The following is a 19,736-nucleotide window of genomic DNA, read 5'->3' on the forward strand; positions in this document are numbered from 1 at the left end:
GTACTGGTGATCTGTATGCTGTATATGCTTGTGGAAGTTCTTTTGAGAGTAACCACAATTCTCATAGGGGAATCTGGCTATTGCACTTTGGTGCTGTTACACCATCTTTATTCTATTCCACACCTGGTGTATTAATCCTGAAGATATGAGATATATATATATATATATATATAGCACAATATCTGGTTATAAACTGTATATAACAGGATATGATATAGCACACGTTGCTACTTACAATATTTACAGGTTACAAATGATTGGAGTAAGATGTATTGGGATCATTTCCATTTCCCAGATTTTGACTATGTTGGACATCTAAAAGCATATGTCTTTGTTACCTTAATATGTGTATGTTTATTGGAAGGTGTAATGGCACCATTGGTACGCTTTTATGGTAGCATCTTGGAGATATATAATTTATCTGTTTCATGTTCAAAGCCAAGTTTCTTCTTTGGTACTGTGGCAAGATGAAGATATAAGGCGATAGTAAACCATGGATTCTGTATGAGGCTGGAGGGATCCACCTACACAGGCAAGAAAAAGGAAGTGTGACTACACCTAAGGGCTGCCTTGTGTACAGAGTCCAGGTGGGCCGGAGGGAGCAGACCAGTCAAGCTGCCTGTGAAGACAGTGGCACTGCAGCAGCTATTGAGCCCAGTGTGCCTGGAGGCCAGTGGGAGCCAGGATGCCAGTGTCTAGACCTGCAAGAGGCAGGGAGGACCACAAATCTCGGACTGTTTTTGTGGCAGCCTAGCAAGGCCAGTGGGCCTTGAAGCTGTAAATGCAAGGAGATCTATACCTGTGAGAAACAGGGTGATAAGACTGTGTTACGTTGGCAGACTAGATGCCCTGTTAGGGTTCAAGAAGTGAGGTAGTGCCCTGAATAGGGGCTAGGTTTTTGTTCCTGAATGCTGACCATAAAGCTCAATTTTCTTTATTTAACCTTAAAGCTGCATGTGGACCCTTAGAGGTAAATTTACTAAAGTGAGAGTTTTTAGAAGTGAGTTTTAGAAGAGGTGTTGCCCATAGCAACCAATCAGATTCTACTTAACATTTAACTAGCACCTTCTAGAATACAATAGCTAGAATCTGATTGGTTGCTATGGGCAATATCTCTTCTAAAACTCACTTCTAAAAACTCTCACTTTAGTAGATTTACCCCTTATTGTGCACCTAGACACTGCACCACTGACCCCTAAGCTAATTACCCAATGTCATCACAGTACCAAGAAAAAACATAATTTTTTCAACTTCCTGCATTTTGTGACTAGTGACAGTGTCTGTGTGTGTGTGTCCCTGTGACTTTGCCAGGAGCCTACCATAAAATAATAGCTTACATTGAACAAGGTAGGATGTAGAATATATAAATATTATATTTGACTACAAGTATATTGAATGGGCTTCAGCAAAGAGTATTTCAGATATTATTACAATGAATAAATGTATGCAATTATGTAACTGAATAACAGAATTAATCACAATCACCATAAAGTTTACAAGACAAATTCATATCAAATCCAACAAGTTTTTTTCTGTCAACTTTCCTGCGATCACATTATGGTTACACATGTCTGCTCTGATGGTGCTTCTTTTACATTATGGGGGGGTGTACAGTAAACTGGGTTACTGTACACAACAGCGTCACAGTCCTTTACAGGAACAGGCAGCATTGCATAGTCTGTTCTGTTCTGTGGAGGCCACTCTGGCTCTTTCTGTAATCTCATTTGCAATTTTCTGTACTGACTTTTCGACTTGTAGTTAAATTTTCTCTTTATCCAGAGCCACAGATTTCGGTTCTCAATGAACCCTTCCTGAATAAAAGATACAAGGATTAATACTGTAGTTAAGAAAGACTGCAGTGTAGTATTTTGATTACTGATCATCTTTACCTTTTGGTAGTGGTTTACTTACTAAGCAGTGGATTGTAAATTCTGCTGCATTCCAGTGTGTTTAAGACCAAAATGTAAAAGCGCTTATATTGTACATTGTACATTTTCTGCACACTTAAAAACGACTAAAACAAATAGTCTATTTCTGCATCAACCCAAAAAAAGTTATCTTGTCTTCTATAATAAAATCAGGAGGCATCTGTTATGGGTTTCTCTAAGGTATTTATCACAGATACTTTACGTTATTCCCACTTCAAATGTTTATTTTTTTGCAAAGAGAAAAATGACCTTACACAACAAAAGGCTGACATTCAACTCATACTTAGCAATGTGCCAGATTTCCAGTTATTTAAATGGAATATGACTGAAATTTTAAAAGAGAATTTGGACAAAATAATTAGTCTTTACACTGCAGGTAAGTCTATATTTCCTTAACCAATGTACAGTAGTCACCTCCTCAACCCTGAAACAGCATATAAAGGAGAACTCATAGCTCCCTTCTCCTCCTTTAGCCACAAATATCTCTGTCCATTTCCAAATGTTCTCTCCTTTTGGAATGTATGGATACATTCTTAATATAAGTTTGTATATGAGAGTAAATGATAAGAAAGACACAAGCCAGCACTATTTGGGAAATTTAAATGGTATGATACATGAATTTGATATAGGATATAGGATAGAGAGCTCAAATTATTAAGCACTGCAAGTTAAATCTATGAAATCATTGGCAATGCCCCCGTATATATGTTCACCAGTCTTCAATCTGTACAGGGCAGAGACATTTTATCAGAGGAGGGAGGTCCGTGCAGACCCCTCGCACTGGCACATGAGCTAAGAAAACTCTGAGTGTAGAGAAGAAAAGATAGAGGGCCTGATTCAGAGCCGGCTGCTCGCTCTGAATCAGGGCGTTTTTTTTTTTTGTGCGGCCTCCTGGCTGCTCGCATAGCTGTGGGTGACCACCCACCGCTATTGCGAGCGGCCAGGTGATGGTCCATCGGGGCTTGCGACAAGATCCTTGTGGTAGGGTCTCGTTCCCGCAAGACCCAGTGAGCTTCTGGCTCAAATGGCAGGCATTCTGTCGGGAACGCCTCCGTTTGGCCAGCCACCCCCCCTGCCCGCCTCCAAAACGGGGTGAGCTGTCAATCAAAATCGACAGCCGCCCCTTTTTGGTGCAAGACCCGGAGCGACAGAGCGCCTTTCTCTAGCCGGGTCTCGCGCATGCCAACATCGGAGCCGGCTCCGGCGTGTACATGCGCAGTGGTCAACATCAACCCGCTCGCGAGCGCATAGCACTCGCTAGCGGGTCTGAATCAGGCCCAGAGTTCTTTAATTCGGTGCACTCTTGATCACTCTTATGTTCCACAGAATATTATGATAATCTATATCTAATCTATATCTGTTAAAATTACTAATCTATTTATATAATATTAAAATATGTTTTATAGGGACACCAATACGGAACAAAAATCATCTTGCTACAATTTTTGTTACATTAGTAGCGTTTTACAATATTGGAGGATTACACCTAGATATCAGAAACACTGGCTGCTTATGAGTAAAATACCTCATTGGAATAAGTGATATTTACAGTGGGAAGTATATTTGTTAAAGGACTAAGATCCACATTAACTATAATTAACTATAATAAACACTGTCACTGATCACAAAAAGAGATATAGGTCTGGGAGAAATATATTAAAATTGAGAGAATCTGCTATATTAAATATCTATTAATATTTACTTACAAAATAAGAGAGCGGTACTTGGAAAACTTTTTTTAATTCACTTTATTTTGATATCAGTCACATCAATTTTGTTTGAATTCTTTTCCAATAACTTTTCTATTGGTTTTATTCATATTTTGCCGTATTGGTGTCCATATTAAACATATTTTAATCTACTCTATAAAAATGTGTCCTTCTGTCTTTCTATACAAATCCACAGTTTACAAGCCACGATCGTGAAATTTTACATACGCGCGTATTAAAACATGGCGGAAGCAACTAAAATATTTTTAAATCAAAATTAATTACTGTTAATTTTTAATTAATGAAAAACCACAATTTTTGCATAGCATTCACCCTCTACAGGTCAGGTACGGAATTACAAAATGATTTAGCTTATCTACTATTTTTTCTTTTCTATCTTCTCTACTATATCAAAGCGAAAATTTGTCCTACTGTATTTCTACACAAATTTTTTCTGGACGCTCATTGTGCAGCCTCATGGCATATGGGTAGGGCCTCGGAGCAAGCATTTTGTTTTGTCATGTTTTGTCATGATCTTATTGTTTATTATCGAAGAGAGCTTTAGCTCTGACTATACCAAATTATGCAACAACATTTAATTCTTTCTTCCAACTGTGTCAAAATGATGACTTTGCAAGGACCCTGCTGTACTGTGAGCTGCCAAAATATTACACATGGAATGCTTCTCCCAAAGTTTTTCTGTACAGAAAACAGGGATGGTCATCCTGGTATTAGAGCAACAGAAGCTCTTGGCCATGTTTACACTGTACATCCTACAAATTTTGAATGCTTCTATCTCCGAAGTTTGCTTTACACCATTACTGGTCCTACTTCCTTCGAAGACCTTAGGACTGTTGATGGGGAAGTTTGTCACACTATTCGTGAGGCCTGCCTAAGGAGAGGTTGGTAGGAGTATGATGTGTAAACAAACATTCTTAAAATCCCGGGCAATGCCGGGTACTCCAGCTAGTATAATATAAAGATTAATCATTTTAACAGATATAGATTATCATAATATTCTGTGGAACATAAGAGTGATCAAGAGTGCACCAAATTAAACAACTCTGGGCCTAATTCAGACCCCAAGCGGGTCGATGTTGACCCAGTGCGCATGCGCACGAGGGAGCCGGCTCCGTCGTGCGCATGCGCGAGACCCGGATAGCGACGGCCAAGCCGTCGCTATGGGTCTCGCTACAAAAGGGGCGTGCTGTCGATGGTGAGTGACAGCACGCCCCCTTTGGTGGGCGTGCCGGGGCGTTGCTGCCCAGACGGAGGCATTACCATGGGAACGCCTACCGTCTGGGGCCAGCCCCACTGACATCACAAGTGATGTCAGTGGGAGTGCTCTTGGTTCTGATACAGCCGAAAGCACTCCAGGGCTTTCGGCAACGAGACTCTACCCCAAGGGTCTCGTCGCAAGCCCGATGGTCGCGATGGTCTTGACCATCGCGACCATCTTTTTGGCCGCTTGCTATAGCTGTGGGTGGTCACCCACAGCTATGCGAGCGGCCTGGAGGCCGCTCTAAAATTAGGAAGGACAGCCCTGATTCAGAGCGAGTGCTCTGTCAGAGCCTCTGGCTCTGAATCAGGGCCACTATCTTTTCTTCTCTTTTCTCTGTTTGTAGTTCATGTAACATATAGAGTCATTGGTAGCACTGCCCAAGTATGAAACCCTCGGAATTTTATTGTTTGAAAGTAAGCAATAAGTGGAATAAATATATATACAGTCAGGTGCATAAATATTGGGACATTGACAGAATTTTCATATTTTGCCCTCTATTCACCACCACAATGGCTTTGAAATGAAACAAACAATATGTGCTTTATCTGCAGACTTTCAGATTTAATTTGAGGGTAATTACATCCAAATAAGGTGAACGGTGTAGGAATTACAACGGTTTCTATATGTGCCTCCCACTTTTTAAGGGGCCAAAAGTAATGGGACTATCAACTTAAAAGCTATTTCATGGACAGGTGTGGGCTATTCCTTCGTTATTTCATTATCAATTAAGCAGGTAAAAGGTCTGGAGTTGATTCTAGGTGTGACATTTGCATTTGGAATCAGTTGCTGTCGACTCTCAATATGAGATCCAAAGAGCTGTCACTATCAGTGAAGCAAGCCATCATTAGGCTGAAAAATCAAAACAAACCCATCAGAGAGATAGCAAAAACATTAGGTGTGGCCAAATCAACTGTTTGGAACATTCTTAAAAAGAAAGAACGCACCGGAGAGCTCAGCAACACCAAAAGACCCGGAAGACCTCGGAAAACAACTGTGGTGGATGACAAAATAATTATTTCCCTGGTGAAGAAAAACCCCTTCACAACAGTTGGCCAAATCAAGAACACTCTCCAGGAGGTAGGTTTATATGTGTCAAAGTCAACAATCAAGAGAAGACTTCACAAGAGTGAATATAGAGGGTTCACCACAAGATGTAAACCATTGGTGAGCCTCAAAAACAGGAAGACCAGATTAGAGTTTGCCAAACAACATCTAAAAAAGCCATTACAGTTCTGGAACAACATCCTATGGACAGATGAGACAAAGATCAACTTGTATCAGAGTGATGGGAAGAGAAGAGTATGGAGAAGGAAAGGAACTGCTCATGATCCAAAACATACCACCTCATCAGTGAAGCATGGTGGTGGTAGTGTCATGGCGTGGGCATGTATGGCTGCCAATGGAACTGGTTCCCTTGTATTTATTGATGATGTGACTGCTGACAAAAGCAGCAGAATGAATTCTGAAGTGTTTCGGGCAATATTATATGCTCATATTCAGTCAAATGCTTCAGAACTCATTGGACGGCGCTTCACAGTGCAGATGGATAATGACCCGAAGCATACTGCACAAGCAACCAAAGAGTTTTTTAAGGCTAAAAAGTGGAATGTTATGCACTGGCCAAGTCAATCCCTTGAGCTGAATCCGATTGAGCATGCATTTCACTTGAAGACAAAACTGAAGGGAAAATGCCCCAAGAACAAGCAGGAACTGAAGACATTTGCAGCAGAGGCCTGGCAGAGCATCACCAAGGATGAAATCCAGCGTCTGGTGATGTCTATGCATTCCAGACTTCAGGCTGTAAGTGCCTGCAAAGGATTTGCAACAAGGTATTAAAAAGTGAAAGTTAGATTTAGGATTGTTTAGTTTGTCCCATTACTTTTGGCCCCTTAAAAAGTGGGAGGCACATATAGAAACCGTTGTAATTCCTACACCGTTCGATTTGGATGTAATTACCCTCAAATTAAATCTGAAAGTCTGCAGTTAAAGCAAATCTTGTTTGTTTCATTTCACAGCCATTGTGGTGGTGAATAGAGGCCAAAATATGAAAATTCTGTCAATGTCCCAATATTTATGCACCTGACTGTGTATGTATGATATATATATATATATATATATATATATACACATATACAAATGTTTTGATACTTGGAAGTAAAAGATTAAATAATAAATTAAACATATGATAATTGTGCTCACACAATATTCCACAAAATAAATTGTCTGGTGCGGGAGCAATTTTTGTTTCAATTTATAAGACTCTGAGTGTGCCAATGTCTACTGCACATGCACATATCTCTAGGAAACTGGCACCAGTGCTATTTTCCCAAATTACTTTTGTAGTCTGCCACATACAGTTTTATTAAGTAGTTCAGTAGGGAAGGGTGCAGACACTATTAAAATGATGCTAAGTGCATGTTTCAAATCTCAGCATGCCGCTCTGTGTCGCAGTTACCAAAGTCTAGATTGTAAGCTCACTTGGGCAGGAAAAATGTCTGCACAGTATTTACTGTATATATGATCAATGAAACAAATCAGTGGTACATATAAGTGGTACATATAAGCAAAATATAGCTCCCAGGCAAACACAACAGCTATTCTGGTAATATTATTTGGCTTAGTAATACACATGCTATGACATATATTAATGACTATCTTGTTGGATGCAGAAGCCAAAGAGCATTTTCATAATGTTGTCTTTAATTATTTTTATTGTGAAGCTTAGCAGGTAAAAAACATTGGTGTATCTAAGGGTCCACATGCCCATGGCAAAGTAAAGGACTCGTGTAACCTACAGTATGTTGTGTATTATTATGCCTTTTGAGATATTGTTGCAGTATACAGGCATATACAATTAACAGCGGGGTTTAACCTGCGGCTAACTGTCTGTGCTGCCTGGTTCATTTAGCTGATGGAACCCCACACGCTTAGCCCCAGGAGATGGAATTTTCCTTGCAGCCTCAGGAGTATCTGCAGAATATAGAAGGTGATATCTGCCAACAATTGCGCTACAAAGGCTGCTAAAGGGTAAATCTCCTTGGTGTTATCCTCACCAAAATTACATTAACACAAACAAAAATCCGGAGAATACCACTCTGCGCTCACCCAAAATATAGAATTTACTTATCTTCATTATGAAGTCCTGATCTTGGGACCTCAAATCCTTTTAGTAATGGACACTTTATATAATAGGTGTGAGATGTATGTTCCGATGTTGATGAGTATGTGGGAACATAAAACATAAAACACAATCTAGTGCAGGCGTATAAGAATTCACTTAAGTACACAATAATTCACATATAGGGGTGTATATGATCTACCCCAAATTAATACACATATAGTCCATTCAGGTATATGCTCTCCATATGTCCATAATAAAATGGAAAAAAAGGCACATTTAGAAACCAAAGAGATAAAATTTCCAAAAAAATAAAAGTGTTTTAATTGGATATGTCCAAATGAAGGAGTTCCAAATAACTTTAAAAATACAACAATGCTTCACAGCTGAAATATCCACAAATGGTGAAGATGGCTTCCTACCAGAATACAGTGGTTTTTTGTGCGTATAAGAGTGATCTAACTGCCCGCAGTAATGCACCCAAATCTTCGATGGAAATGGCACAGTCCTCCTCTGGTCTGGTCAGGATAGCTGTTCAACACCAATACCGCCAACGCGTTTCGATCAGTACTCTGATCTTCCTCAAGGCTTAGATGTTTGCCACTCTTCCCATGGGTATTTATACCCAGTGGGATAAAATACACCTAATTGCTGGGAGGAGCCATCCTCACTTACAAAATACACATGTTTACAATTATTACATAAATAACTCTCTAACATAAAAATATCTTCCTAAACGAATGACCATGTCATCGTTTCTTTAATAACATAAAAAACATAGATTTCATAATCTTTATTTGTAAATAAAGTTATACACATAAATTTCCGGCTATTACTTCCGGTTCGACCAATAAATATGTCCCCACAGAACTCAACCATAATGGTTCCTCCTGCCATTAATCTGATCCTATACCTCCGTATAGACTGGCTATACGGAGGTATAGGATCAGATAATGGACTATATGTGTATTAATTTGGGGTAGATCATATACACCCCTATATGTGAATTATTGTGTACTTAAGTGAATTCTTATACGCCTGCACTAGATTGTGTTTTATGTTTTATGTTCCCACATACTCATCAACATCGGAACATACATCTCACACCTATTATATAAAGTGTCCATTACAAAAAGGATTTGAGGTCCCAAGATCAGGACTTCATATTGAAGATAAGTAAATTCTATATTTTGGGTGAGCGCAGAGTGGTATTCTCCGGATTTTTGTTTGTGTTCAGGAGTATCTGCAGTTTAATGCACGGGAAACCCTCAGATTGCAAAATTTTGTGCAGAATCTATGGTTTAGCGCGCGTTAACCCAGGGAAAATTCAGTTTAATTGAAAAGTGGCTGCCTTGATACCTAGAGCTTTTCCCCATGCAGCAAAACCCACACCTAATTTAATTCCCCCCAACTTGATGCTGTAAAAAAAAATATTTACCTCTGCAACGTAAGACACAATGAACAGGACAAGGACCATTATGAAGATATTCACTCTCCAGTAATACGGGGTACACACAAGCTACATGATTAAAACAAAAAAAGGTAAATAAGCGATTATTTCAGAAAATATGTTAAGAAATTTCAGTTTTAAAAAAGCTGGAGAAAAGCAGACATTAGTGCCATAGCTATAAAATGGTTAAACATCACAATTTATTTTAACCTTGACAACTGGAAAAATGTAGAATATAGAACATCTTTGGAACATTGCAGTAAAACATTACAGAATTTACAGAAATAATAATAAAACCTTTTAGATGGTAAGTTGCATAACTTCCTATGGAAGGGGGTAGCTGAACCAGTTCTGATTGAAATAAAGTTAAAATTGAGGTTAACTGTTGTTTATTTATATATTAAAGGAGCTGCCCAAAACAATAATGAACAGCGATCCCTATATGACCAATAAAGGTGTTTTCTTTATATAACAAATGAATGAAAAGTACCCTTTTCTATTACTATTATTATTATTACCAGTTATTTATATAGCGTACACATATTCCGCAGCGCTTTACAGAGAATATTTGTCCATTCACATCAGTCCCCGCCCCAGTGGAGCTTACAATCTATGGGCCTGATTCAGACCCACTCGCGAGCGGCTGTCCGCTCGCAAGTGGGGCGATGTTGTGCACTGCGCATGCGCGCGACGGCGGGAGCTCCGTCGTGCGCATGCGCCAGACGCGACGAGCAAAGGACTTTCCTTCGCTCGTTGTGTCTGATCAAAGGGGGCGTGCTGTCGATGTTGATTGACAGCACGCCCCCTTTGGTGGGCGTGCCGGGGGCGTGCCTCCCTGATGGGGGCGTTCCCAAAGGAACGCCTACCGTCAGAAGCCGGCCCACTGACATCACTAGTGATGTCAGTGGGAGTGATTTTGGCTCTGATAGAGCCAAAATCACTCCGGGCCTTGCGGTTGAAAACCTCAACCGCAGGCTCCGGCTCGCAGTTTCGATGGTCGCGATGGTCAAGACCATCGCGGCCATCAAACTGCACGCTCGTATAGGCTGTGGGTGGTGACCCACAGCTATACGAGCGTCCAGGAGGACGCTCCATAATTATGGAGGGCGGCCCTCATTCAGAGCGTGCGCTCTGCTCAGAGCGTACGGCTCTGAATGAGGGCCCATGTTCCCTATCACATGCTCACACACATACACACTAGGGTTAATTTTTGTTGGGAGCCAATTAACCTACCAGTATGTTTTTATAGAGTTTTCTATAAAATAATACATAAGTAGTGACCCTTTATATAGTTAAAAAATATATTACGTGCCCTTTATATGAATAAAAATATACAATGAGTCCCCTTTATAAAATTAAATCATTAACTTTGACCTTAGATTTTTTTCATAAAGAAAAACGTCAAGTTTCATTCATCATTTAGATAAATGGGACACTACAGTTTATATCATTTATTAGGAGGCCCTACAAGTTATAGAATGTACTGTGATCCATGTTTATGAGCTATCAGCGCATGCTGGCAATTGTACTGCCACATATGCTTGCACTATATTTATTTACAAGAAGGAACCAATGCCCTTCATTGCTAGTTGCAGTGGCCTCATCCTAAGGATTATCCATGATGCTGAATAGTGCTGGGCTGGTCTAAAAGGTAATGTTATTTTGACAGTTTATTTCTCCTCTTGTTCTCAGAGACAAAATAGTTCACACAGTATGTGATTTGAGCTATCTCACTTGTGTGACCCATGCAGGGGCGTAAGTTCATCCCAGATGCCCGGAGGCAAGTGATAGCCCCCATCCCCCCCCATCACAGCCGCTGACACTGTAATATAGGTATGCAGCATATCATTGTAATCAGCAGTAGCTGCTTGTACATCCGATTTGCTTTGCTGCGCGAATAAGACACATTTGAAGGGAAACGTTTGCACGAAAAGATGCTCAGCGCTACCAAGTCACTCTGCGCTCACACGTTATGTGTAATGCGACTTGTAGCACATGGAGGATGGATGTATGTGGACACATCTGTATGCATTAGTCACAGATAAGATAGTGACCTGTATGGTACAATTAGCATAAGGCTCAGAGTCCTCCTGGCGAAAGCTACCTGATGTGGAGTGGGGAGCCCTCCCGATACCCCTGATGGAGGGAAAAACAACCTGATGTGGGGGCTCGGAGGACTGAGTTAAAGTCAAGATACTGTAAGACTGCCACTGTGGTGGGACTACAAATCACAAAATGCCCAGTCTACTGCCGACTGCATCACATGCCAGGAAGTTGCTCCACCAGACTCAGTGGTTGGTGCCCCAGGCCCCTGCCTCCCATGCCCTCTTACCCGCAGCTCTGTCTGATGCATCATTGTTGACATCCAGCTCCTGGAAGAAGATCTGCAGCCGCACTTATGCTGGGACCAGCCACTCAGGACTCTGCTGCACGGCTTGCGGTTAGAGCTGCCGTCAGGGAGGAGTGGGATGGGGAGTTGTGGGTGAGGGGGGGCACTGGGACTGTTGCATGGGTCTGTGGCTAGGGCTGTTGCTAGGGAGGAGTGGGATGGGGAGTTGTTGGTGAGGGGGGGCACTGGGACTGCTGCACAGGTCTGAGGCTGGGGCTGCCGCCAGGGAGGAGTGAAACGGAGAGTTGTTGGTGAGGAGGACACCAGACATGTCACACTGACATAAGAAGCTGCGGAGAAGCAGCAACACCAATGAGTAGGGACAGGCTATAGCTAGACGGAGGAGGCAGCTGATGGTCTGATACAGAGCTCTCCACTAGTGTATGGTGGCTATATAGAGGTGCTGTGTATTGGGCAGCCATGACGGTACAATCCGGGTACATAGTTACAGTCCTAAGTGGGGTGAATACATTGTGGGCAATGGAGGAGGTGCCCCTTCAGTGCTGGCACCCAGCGGCAGGCGCCTCCATTGTCTCCCATAGTTCTGCCCCTGGAACTACATTGTGATAGGTTTAATATTTTAATTTCAACATTTCTCAAGTAGCAAATGTACCATACATGTTTATTTTAGAGAATGATCAACTGTTAGGTCACTAGGTACAGTAGTGAGCTCATTTGTAACAGTTGTTAACAGAAATACCTTATATGGTGTAAGTAAACCACATGCCAGATAGTGTGCTCAGCAGAATAAGAGTATATGAAGAGTGGTGTCCTATGGGGGAGGTAGTGTAGGAGGTGTTCTGACGAGGAGGAATGATGGGGCATGTGTGACTGACATGCATGTGTGCTGATATGCCTGGGAGAGTGGCCAGACCATCCATTGTCGGTATATGAAGCAGACTTCCCATGAATGAATATATGAAGGACATGTGTCACCACGTATAAGTTGAGTATTGCTGCACCAATATACTGTATTTCTACCTCTGTTTTGAACTTGGATAATAAACTGCTGTTTGTTCATATAACCTTAAATCTGGTTATGCGTATCGTTACTCAGTTACGTGATATTTCTTCACCAATAACCATGTGCTATAAACATCCCACTGGGAACACACATTTATATTCTTTAATAAACTGACAATTTGCCATGTGGTTTCACAAACCACCATTTCATATATGGGATGGTTTGTATACATCTTACTGTATATGTGAGAATCAGAAATACGGTTTCAGAACTGGCGATTTGAAATAGTGCAGATCTAAGGGCCTGGTTCAGACCCGCTCGCGAGCGCTGTGCGCTCGCAAGCAGGTCAATGTTGGGCAAGTGCAAATGCGCACAACGGGGGCTGCTCCGTCGTGCGCATGCGCGAGACCCGGATAGCGACGGCCAAGCCGTCGCTCCGGGTCTCGCACCAAAGGGGGCGTGCTGTCGATGGTGAGTGACAGCACGCCCCTTTTGGTGGGCTTGCCAGGGGGCGTGGCTGCCCAAACGGAGGCGTTCCCAAGGGAACGCCTACCGTCTGGGGCCGGCCCCACTGACATCACTAGTGATGTCAGTGGGAGTGCTTTTGGCTCTGATAGAGCCAAAAGCACTCCAGGGCTTTCGGCAGACGAGACCCTACCGCAAAGGTCTCGTCGCAAGGCCGATGGTCGAGATGGTCTTGACCATCCCGACCATCATGGACGCTCGCATAAGCTGTGGGTGGTAACCCACAACTATGCGAGCGTCCAAGAGGCCGCACTAATAAACAAAAAAGCGTCCGGCTCTGAATCAAGCCCTATGTGTGGTTTTCCCTTTAGTAACAAATCGTACATAAAAACGGCAAAAAACTTGCAGGTTTGCAAAACTGCTGCTTAGTATATCTCCTCTAGATTCTATTTTTTCCTTTTCTTTTTTAATTGTTCCACTATTGCAAAATAAACTTGCCTATATAAAGTAACTATGAATGTGTGCAACTAAATGAATATCTTACCAACATTGCTTTAAATAGGTAAGTGTGTAAAGTAAAATACTATACCTCCATAATAGTGTATAGAGCTTCAATATCGGCAAAAAGGAGAAACACATAGACTGAGACTTGTGCAACTATCAAAAAGGAGAACAGATCTGAAAAAGAAAAATGTATAATTATTTGCGAAAATACATGATGAGTGATATGAATTTGTCTAGACTAGCCTTAACTTTGATAGGTATCCTTTTTTTATCCACTTATCGTCAGATATAACGATAGCTCTCACTATGCTGTCACTTCTAGGAAATACCTTATCCATGCACACACCTGACATATATACTACACGTAGCACTTGTTCATACAGGAGCTGATGCAGAAGCCTTATAATGTGATTATCCGCCCATCTATGCCGAGTATCTGTTTGTCTTCATGCTGAAGTTGTGCTGCCCATGGGTTTTCCATCTGCAGCCGTGATCATTAGTATTGAGACTTATACTTGCCATACACGGGACAATTGATCACACGATTTGGGCAGTTTTTACAGGTTGGACAGACCAATCTTATGAAAATAGTTGTATTTTGAGTCTTCTGCGACCCCGATGCGCGTCCCCGCCGACGTCTAGTTAGATTGCAGATCAGATGGTTTTGCAGAGAGACCTCAACCTATCGTGTATGATTTGCAATCTTATGTGAAGTCTTATGTGAAATTGTTGCATTTTCAAAACAAATCGTCCAGGATCTTAAGGGAATAATTTCAAGGGAAATTGTACAACTCATCTTACCAACTTTTGAATCTCACCGTGTATGGCCACCTTATCATTCACCCCATGTTGAGTGCAAGAGATCCATCAGAAACACGGCATCCCATTTCCGTTTGCACACAACCAATAAGCATAGAAGTCAGCCTATACACTCATAACACTCCACTAGATGGATCTGTTCCATGCAATCGCCTGGCCATCGCCCATTTGTCGGCTAGAAATGCCCATTACACTGACAGAGTCATCCATCAATGGATGGATCTGATCGTCTGCCCTGTCAGTCTCTGCCATGCTTTGTATGCATGGTTCGGCGCATGTGCAGTTTGAAATTGCTTTCTATGGCACATTAGCAGTTTGCAGATATAAGCAGGATATGTCTGCATTTGTACTTGTGTCCAACTCAGAATCAGCCCCAAACTGTGTATAATTTAATTTATTCAGTCTTAGATTTATCTCTTACTGACATTTAACACAGCACAATTTATTTCATGCAATGTCCAGTGACTCTAAATAAAAGCACTGCGGTTAGCAAAGCTTCATATTGATATTCCCTGCACAGGGCTATAACTAGGGGTGTATGAGTAGTTCCAATGCCTAAGGTGAAGGACCTAGTGGGTTGGTACCATTGCTACCCCAGAGGCACTAGTATATAGCTTGCATAGGATCTTGAATGGCACCATGTAGCCTGAACAGCCATTTCCCAGCATGTTCTTTGGACACTCCTGACGCTCAGCTTTTCCCTGGTCCTGGCAGCCACACCCCTTCATTGTGATGTCATGATGTCACATGTGCGGGTCGGGACCAGCCCAGAGTGCATTATCACCTTGCTATGGCCCTATCCTTGCAATACATTTTACTGCCACCAGATACTTTGAAAAATTTGTAGTACACCTAACAGATGTGTGAAAAATATGCAGCACATGTGTACTATGCTTTGTAACTCAATCCACTCTGCTTACAAATCAGACTAAATAAAGAATTGGCAGCATCTGTGTTCTTAGTAGAACTTCAACACCAATTCTAACTCCCTTTGAAGTGAACTTCTTAGTTGCCTTCCCAGGCTTTGACCAAGTGCTAGAAAACTAAACAAAGACTAAAGCCTATTTAACAGACTAAATGGCCCCTAAAATAAAGCGGAAACAGCAGCTTGAGTTTAGATTCTCAGCAAATCATTATAGGCTGAAAGCAGATAATATTGTTCATATTTCCTGCATTCAGCTACATAATACCCGTAGTCCTCATTTGCAAAGGAAACTTTTTGGAGCTTGATCCATTAATATCTAACACCACCTCGATATGGTACTAGCCATTTGTAGTCTATAGACTCCTCTAAACACAGTATTGAATCCTCACCTAATGCTGAAATCCATGCAGTACCATTAATCTGGCTTTCCAAAATCAATTATATTACAAAAACTTGAGGTTATTTATGAGGCTGTCCAGCCTTTGATGAGCAGACTAAAAGGACAAACACAGAGAAGGGGAAAGCGGACAAAGGAAATGAGGAGAAAAAATTAGGAACTATCGAATTTGCCAGTAATTATTTCCCCAATGGCTGTCCTGCTGTGTATAACCATAGTGCTACATTCCAGATTCTGAAACCAGTACAGTGATAATATAATGTAACATATTATTTCCATACCACTACATACTCCCAATGGGAGGTAGAATAGAAGAAGGCTGCTTGCCATTTTACCATCACTGTAAATATTATCAGTCCTGTAACATGTGTGTCTTTTGGAGAAGGTGGGAGAAGAGCTAATGTGTGATACTCATCTTCAGATGGCGTTAGCTATCGGGACTAAGCTCCGGGAATGCGGTTGGAAATGGAGTGACCCGGCTGCGGTTCCTTCATGGTACATCCAGGGGATACTTAAAATTTGCCGATTACCCCCATAAACAGGGGCCCCCTGAAAATTGATATTTTGCAAATAATAATAAATATTACCCTTAAATAACAAGTATGCCTATTGTTACTGACCCAGTTAATAATTCTGTCAGATGTCTTCCTATGGACAAGTTTACAAACATAAGTCTTAAAGGATGTGTTTTTATCTCTAGCAAACCTGTTCCTAATATAAATTTATTGCATATTTATTTATTTATATAGTGCCAGCAAACATCAAAATGCTTTGTGGTTGGTAATATAGAGGCACGCTCTGTGCTGCCTCTGTTACCGTTCCAAGCCGACAGGCACTAGGACCCAGAGTGACTCTTTCCCGGAGACACGACCTCTGACCAGAGGCGGATCTACTGTTAAACTAATGAAGCTTAAGCTTCAGGGTCCCTAACCCCGAAGGGGACCTGAAGCTATTTTTTTTTATTGAGTACATTTCTCAACAAATTCAATGGCGTTTGTGTTATTAAAATAAGGATATTTTAGTGATAGAATCATAAGCCAATGAGTTGAAGTACTTAATATTGACCCAGAAACCCTCTCTGATCATTACTGGCTGGCTGACACTATCTACAGTTCCGACCAGAGGATGGCTCTTATGAGCCGTCCAGGCGCAGAACAGAGAGCTGCTGTCAGTGTCACTGCTGAGTTCATTACTGCCAGGTGCCACTAGATATTCCCATCTCCAATTGTGCTGTCCCATCTGCCAGAAGTCGGCCCTGCAGTGCTGACCACAAACTGAAAGCTGAGCTGACTGAGGGATGGCATGCAGCTCAGAGGCGGAAGCATGCAGCGTGGGGGTGAGACCTAACTCAGGGGGATTCCAGAGATCCCACCCAGGAGGATCATTAGCTGGCATCCTACAGAGGAAGTAAGTTTTGGTTGTGTATGTGATGTAGCTACAGTCTCTCTCCTTCTCTCTCTCTCTCTCTCTCGGGGCGGTTTCTACATCTATCTATTTACAGCCTCTCTCTGGGTGGTTCTACATCTATCAATCTATCTATCTACAGTCTCTCTCTCTCTGGGGGATTTCTACATCTATCTATAGTGTCTCACTCTCTGGTGGGTTTATCTATCTATTTATCTATCAAAAGTCTCTCTCTCTATCTCTCTGGAGAATTTCTACATCTATCTATCTACAGTCTCTCCCTATCTGGGGTGTTTCTACATCTATCTCTCTATCTATCTAAAGTATCTCTCTCTCTCTCTGGTGATTTCTACATCTATCTACAGTGTCTCACTATCTGGGGGGTTTCTATATCTTCGCCATTTGAGCCTTAAGGTCCTTGCAAGGGCAGCAAAGCCCTTTGGACCTTGTTGGATGTTGCCCTATTGTTGCTGGTTGCAAAGGGGCCCCCATAACAGTTCAAGCTTCAGGGCCACAGAAATATAGATTCGCCACTGCCTCTGACCCATCCTTCTGCGCATGGGTGACACATCGCCGCATCCTTCCTCTCCTGTTTATTTGCAGCATCAGACGTGCCCCGGAGTAACTCCACGCTGTGGAGGACCTAGTGCGACCCCATCCACTGTGCCACCACCGCTTACTATATCAAGCATCCCGCTGTCACCACTGCATATAGCCACATACCCAGAAACCCATACCCATACGTGGCATACCACAATCTCCAAAAACCCTACAAACTCTTTTTACTTCCTTATAACCTGTACAGGCTATTAACCCTGTGTTGTCCTGTTTCTACCTGGTTAATAAACCTGCACCTGGTTAAGTCATCTGTTGTGTGGCCTAACCTCCATTTGCACACCGCTGCCACCTACCACTGTAGTGTCTGCCAAGATAGCTAACCGGTCACTTAAAAAAAGGCTGTTGATCATTCTCTATAATGCACAAATATTCATATTGAAACACAGCAAGTTTCTCATATGATGCACTCCTCAAATCCAGGATCGCATCACATCAAATCCAAGTCCATTTCAAGGGTGCACTCACCAGTCTTCATAAAGAAAATTATTTATTTCATATCAACATTAATTCAAGACAGCATCTGATGCTGTCTTGAATTAATGAAGACTGGTGAGTGCACCCTTGAAAATTAATTTTATTTTTGTAAGGATTATATCCTAATTGGGTAGCTACCCCAGCACATTGCGGATTGTGACGAGAGTGTGGACGACCTTGGACTAATATATATATATATATATATATATATATATATATATATATAATCTCCTTATCCTTAATGCTACTTACAGTTGGTATAAAGACGCTGTCTGAATGGTCTGCCTTTGGAGAACACAAATTCTACAATAATTAGGTGGAATCCTGTGACATGAAACATTGTAGTGGTAATGTAGTTCTCCGCAAATCCATGTTCTCTCATTGTAACATTTTCTGTGCTGAGGTTTAAGGGAAGACATGCACTGCGGATTAAGGAGAACAAGAGTTATATAACTGCTCTAGGAGTTCATGTAGTTTCAGAAACGTCTTATTCATCTGTTTTTAAGACAGCATTGTCATGCAACACCTCTTTAGGAATATTTAGTGATGGTAACTTTTATGACAACAAAAAATAGCAAAGATCATTTGCTAGCTACAAAATATGCAGGCTTGCAGCACTTTTCATTTGCACCTACTTGTCTGTCTGTGGTCCTTGATGTGTCGTGCAGAATGATTCTTAGGTGACAAAAAAAAGGTCCAGGTCCCGCATGATGTGCTCCGGCCAATAAGCAGGCCCTAGCAGAGGGGGAAAGGGCTAGGGGGAAAATTTCCCCGGACCTCCGACTGGCATGGGGCTCAAAATTTTCCGACTTATTGTTTTTGTGTTTGTGTTTTTGCTAATTTGCCAATTTCCAAGTAATAAAAGTACAAACCTAGCGCCTAAACATGTGAATTGGTTAAATTGGCATAACGTACAGCAGCGCAGTCACTTGTTGCGCTCTCTGTGCATGATGCATCTATCCACACAGACACGTGAGAACGTCACTTGTCCTTGAGATTTGCCGGGTAAGTAACTTGCCACTTAGTAACAAAGTAACTACTTTGTATATAATTAGGAAACTGGACTGGACTGTTTTGTGTTCAATGTTTACTCGAGGAATTGCAGAATTGGGGTGTTAGGCAAGGTAATTTTATAAAAAAAAAAAGATCATTACAATGCTCATTCTTGTATACATTCAACAGGTTTTGTTTTAATCAATACATTTGTAAATGTCCATTTGCCGGACACCCGCTGCAATGTTTTTAAAAGCAGTCCAACCGGCTTATTCACTGCAGTCTTCTTCTGGCTCC

General features: G+C 41.7%; 1 protein-coding gene across 3 annotated transcripts in view; it reads right to left on the reverse strand.

Annotated features, from left to right (window-relative positions):
• Positions 1-1,389: 1,389 nt before the first annotated feature.
• The window catches only part of LOC148508280 (putative cation-transporting ATPase 13A4), a 192,108-nt gene continuing 173,761 nt past the window's right edge, over positions 1,390-19,736 (reverse strand). For 2 of the 3 annotated variants that reach the window (XM_088444738.1, XM_088444737.1), the window contains 4 exons: positions 18,699-18,868; positions 13,895-13,983; positions 9,476-9,556; positions 1,390-1,811 (listed from right to left, as the gene is read on the reverse strand). In XM_088444738.1, the coding sequence (XP_088300864.1) occupies positions 1,551-1,811; positions 9,476-9,556; positions 13,895-13,983; positions 18,699-18,868 (601 nt within the window). In that variant the 3' untranslated portion in view covers positions 1,390-1,550. The remainder of the gene's footprint in view (positions 1,812-9,475; positions 9,557-13,894; positions 13,984-18,698; positions 18,869-19,736) is intronic. The other variant, XM_088444739.1, reaches the window with a different exon arrangement.

The sequence above is a fragment of the Taudactylus pleione genome, unplaced genomic scaffold (genome assembly GCF_031769625.1).
Source record: "Taudactylus pleione unplaced genomic scaffold, aTauple2 ptg000372l, whole genome shotgun sequence".
In the NCBI taxonomy this organism is placed as follows: Eukaryota; Metazoa; Chordata; class Amphibia; order Anura; family Myobatrachidae; genus Taudactylus; species Taudactylus pleione.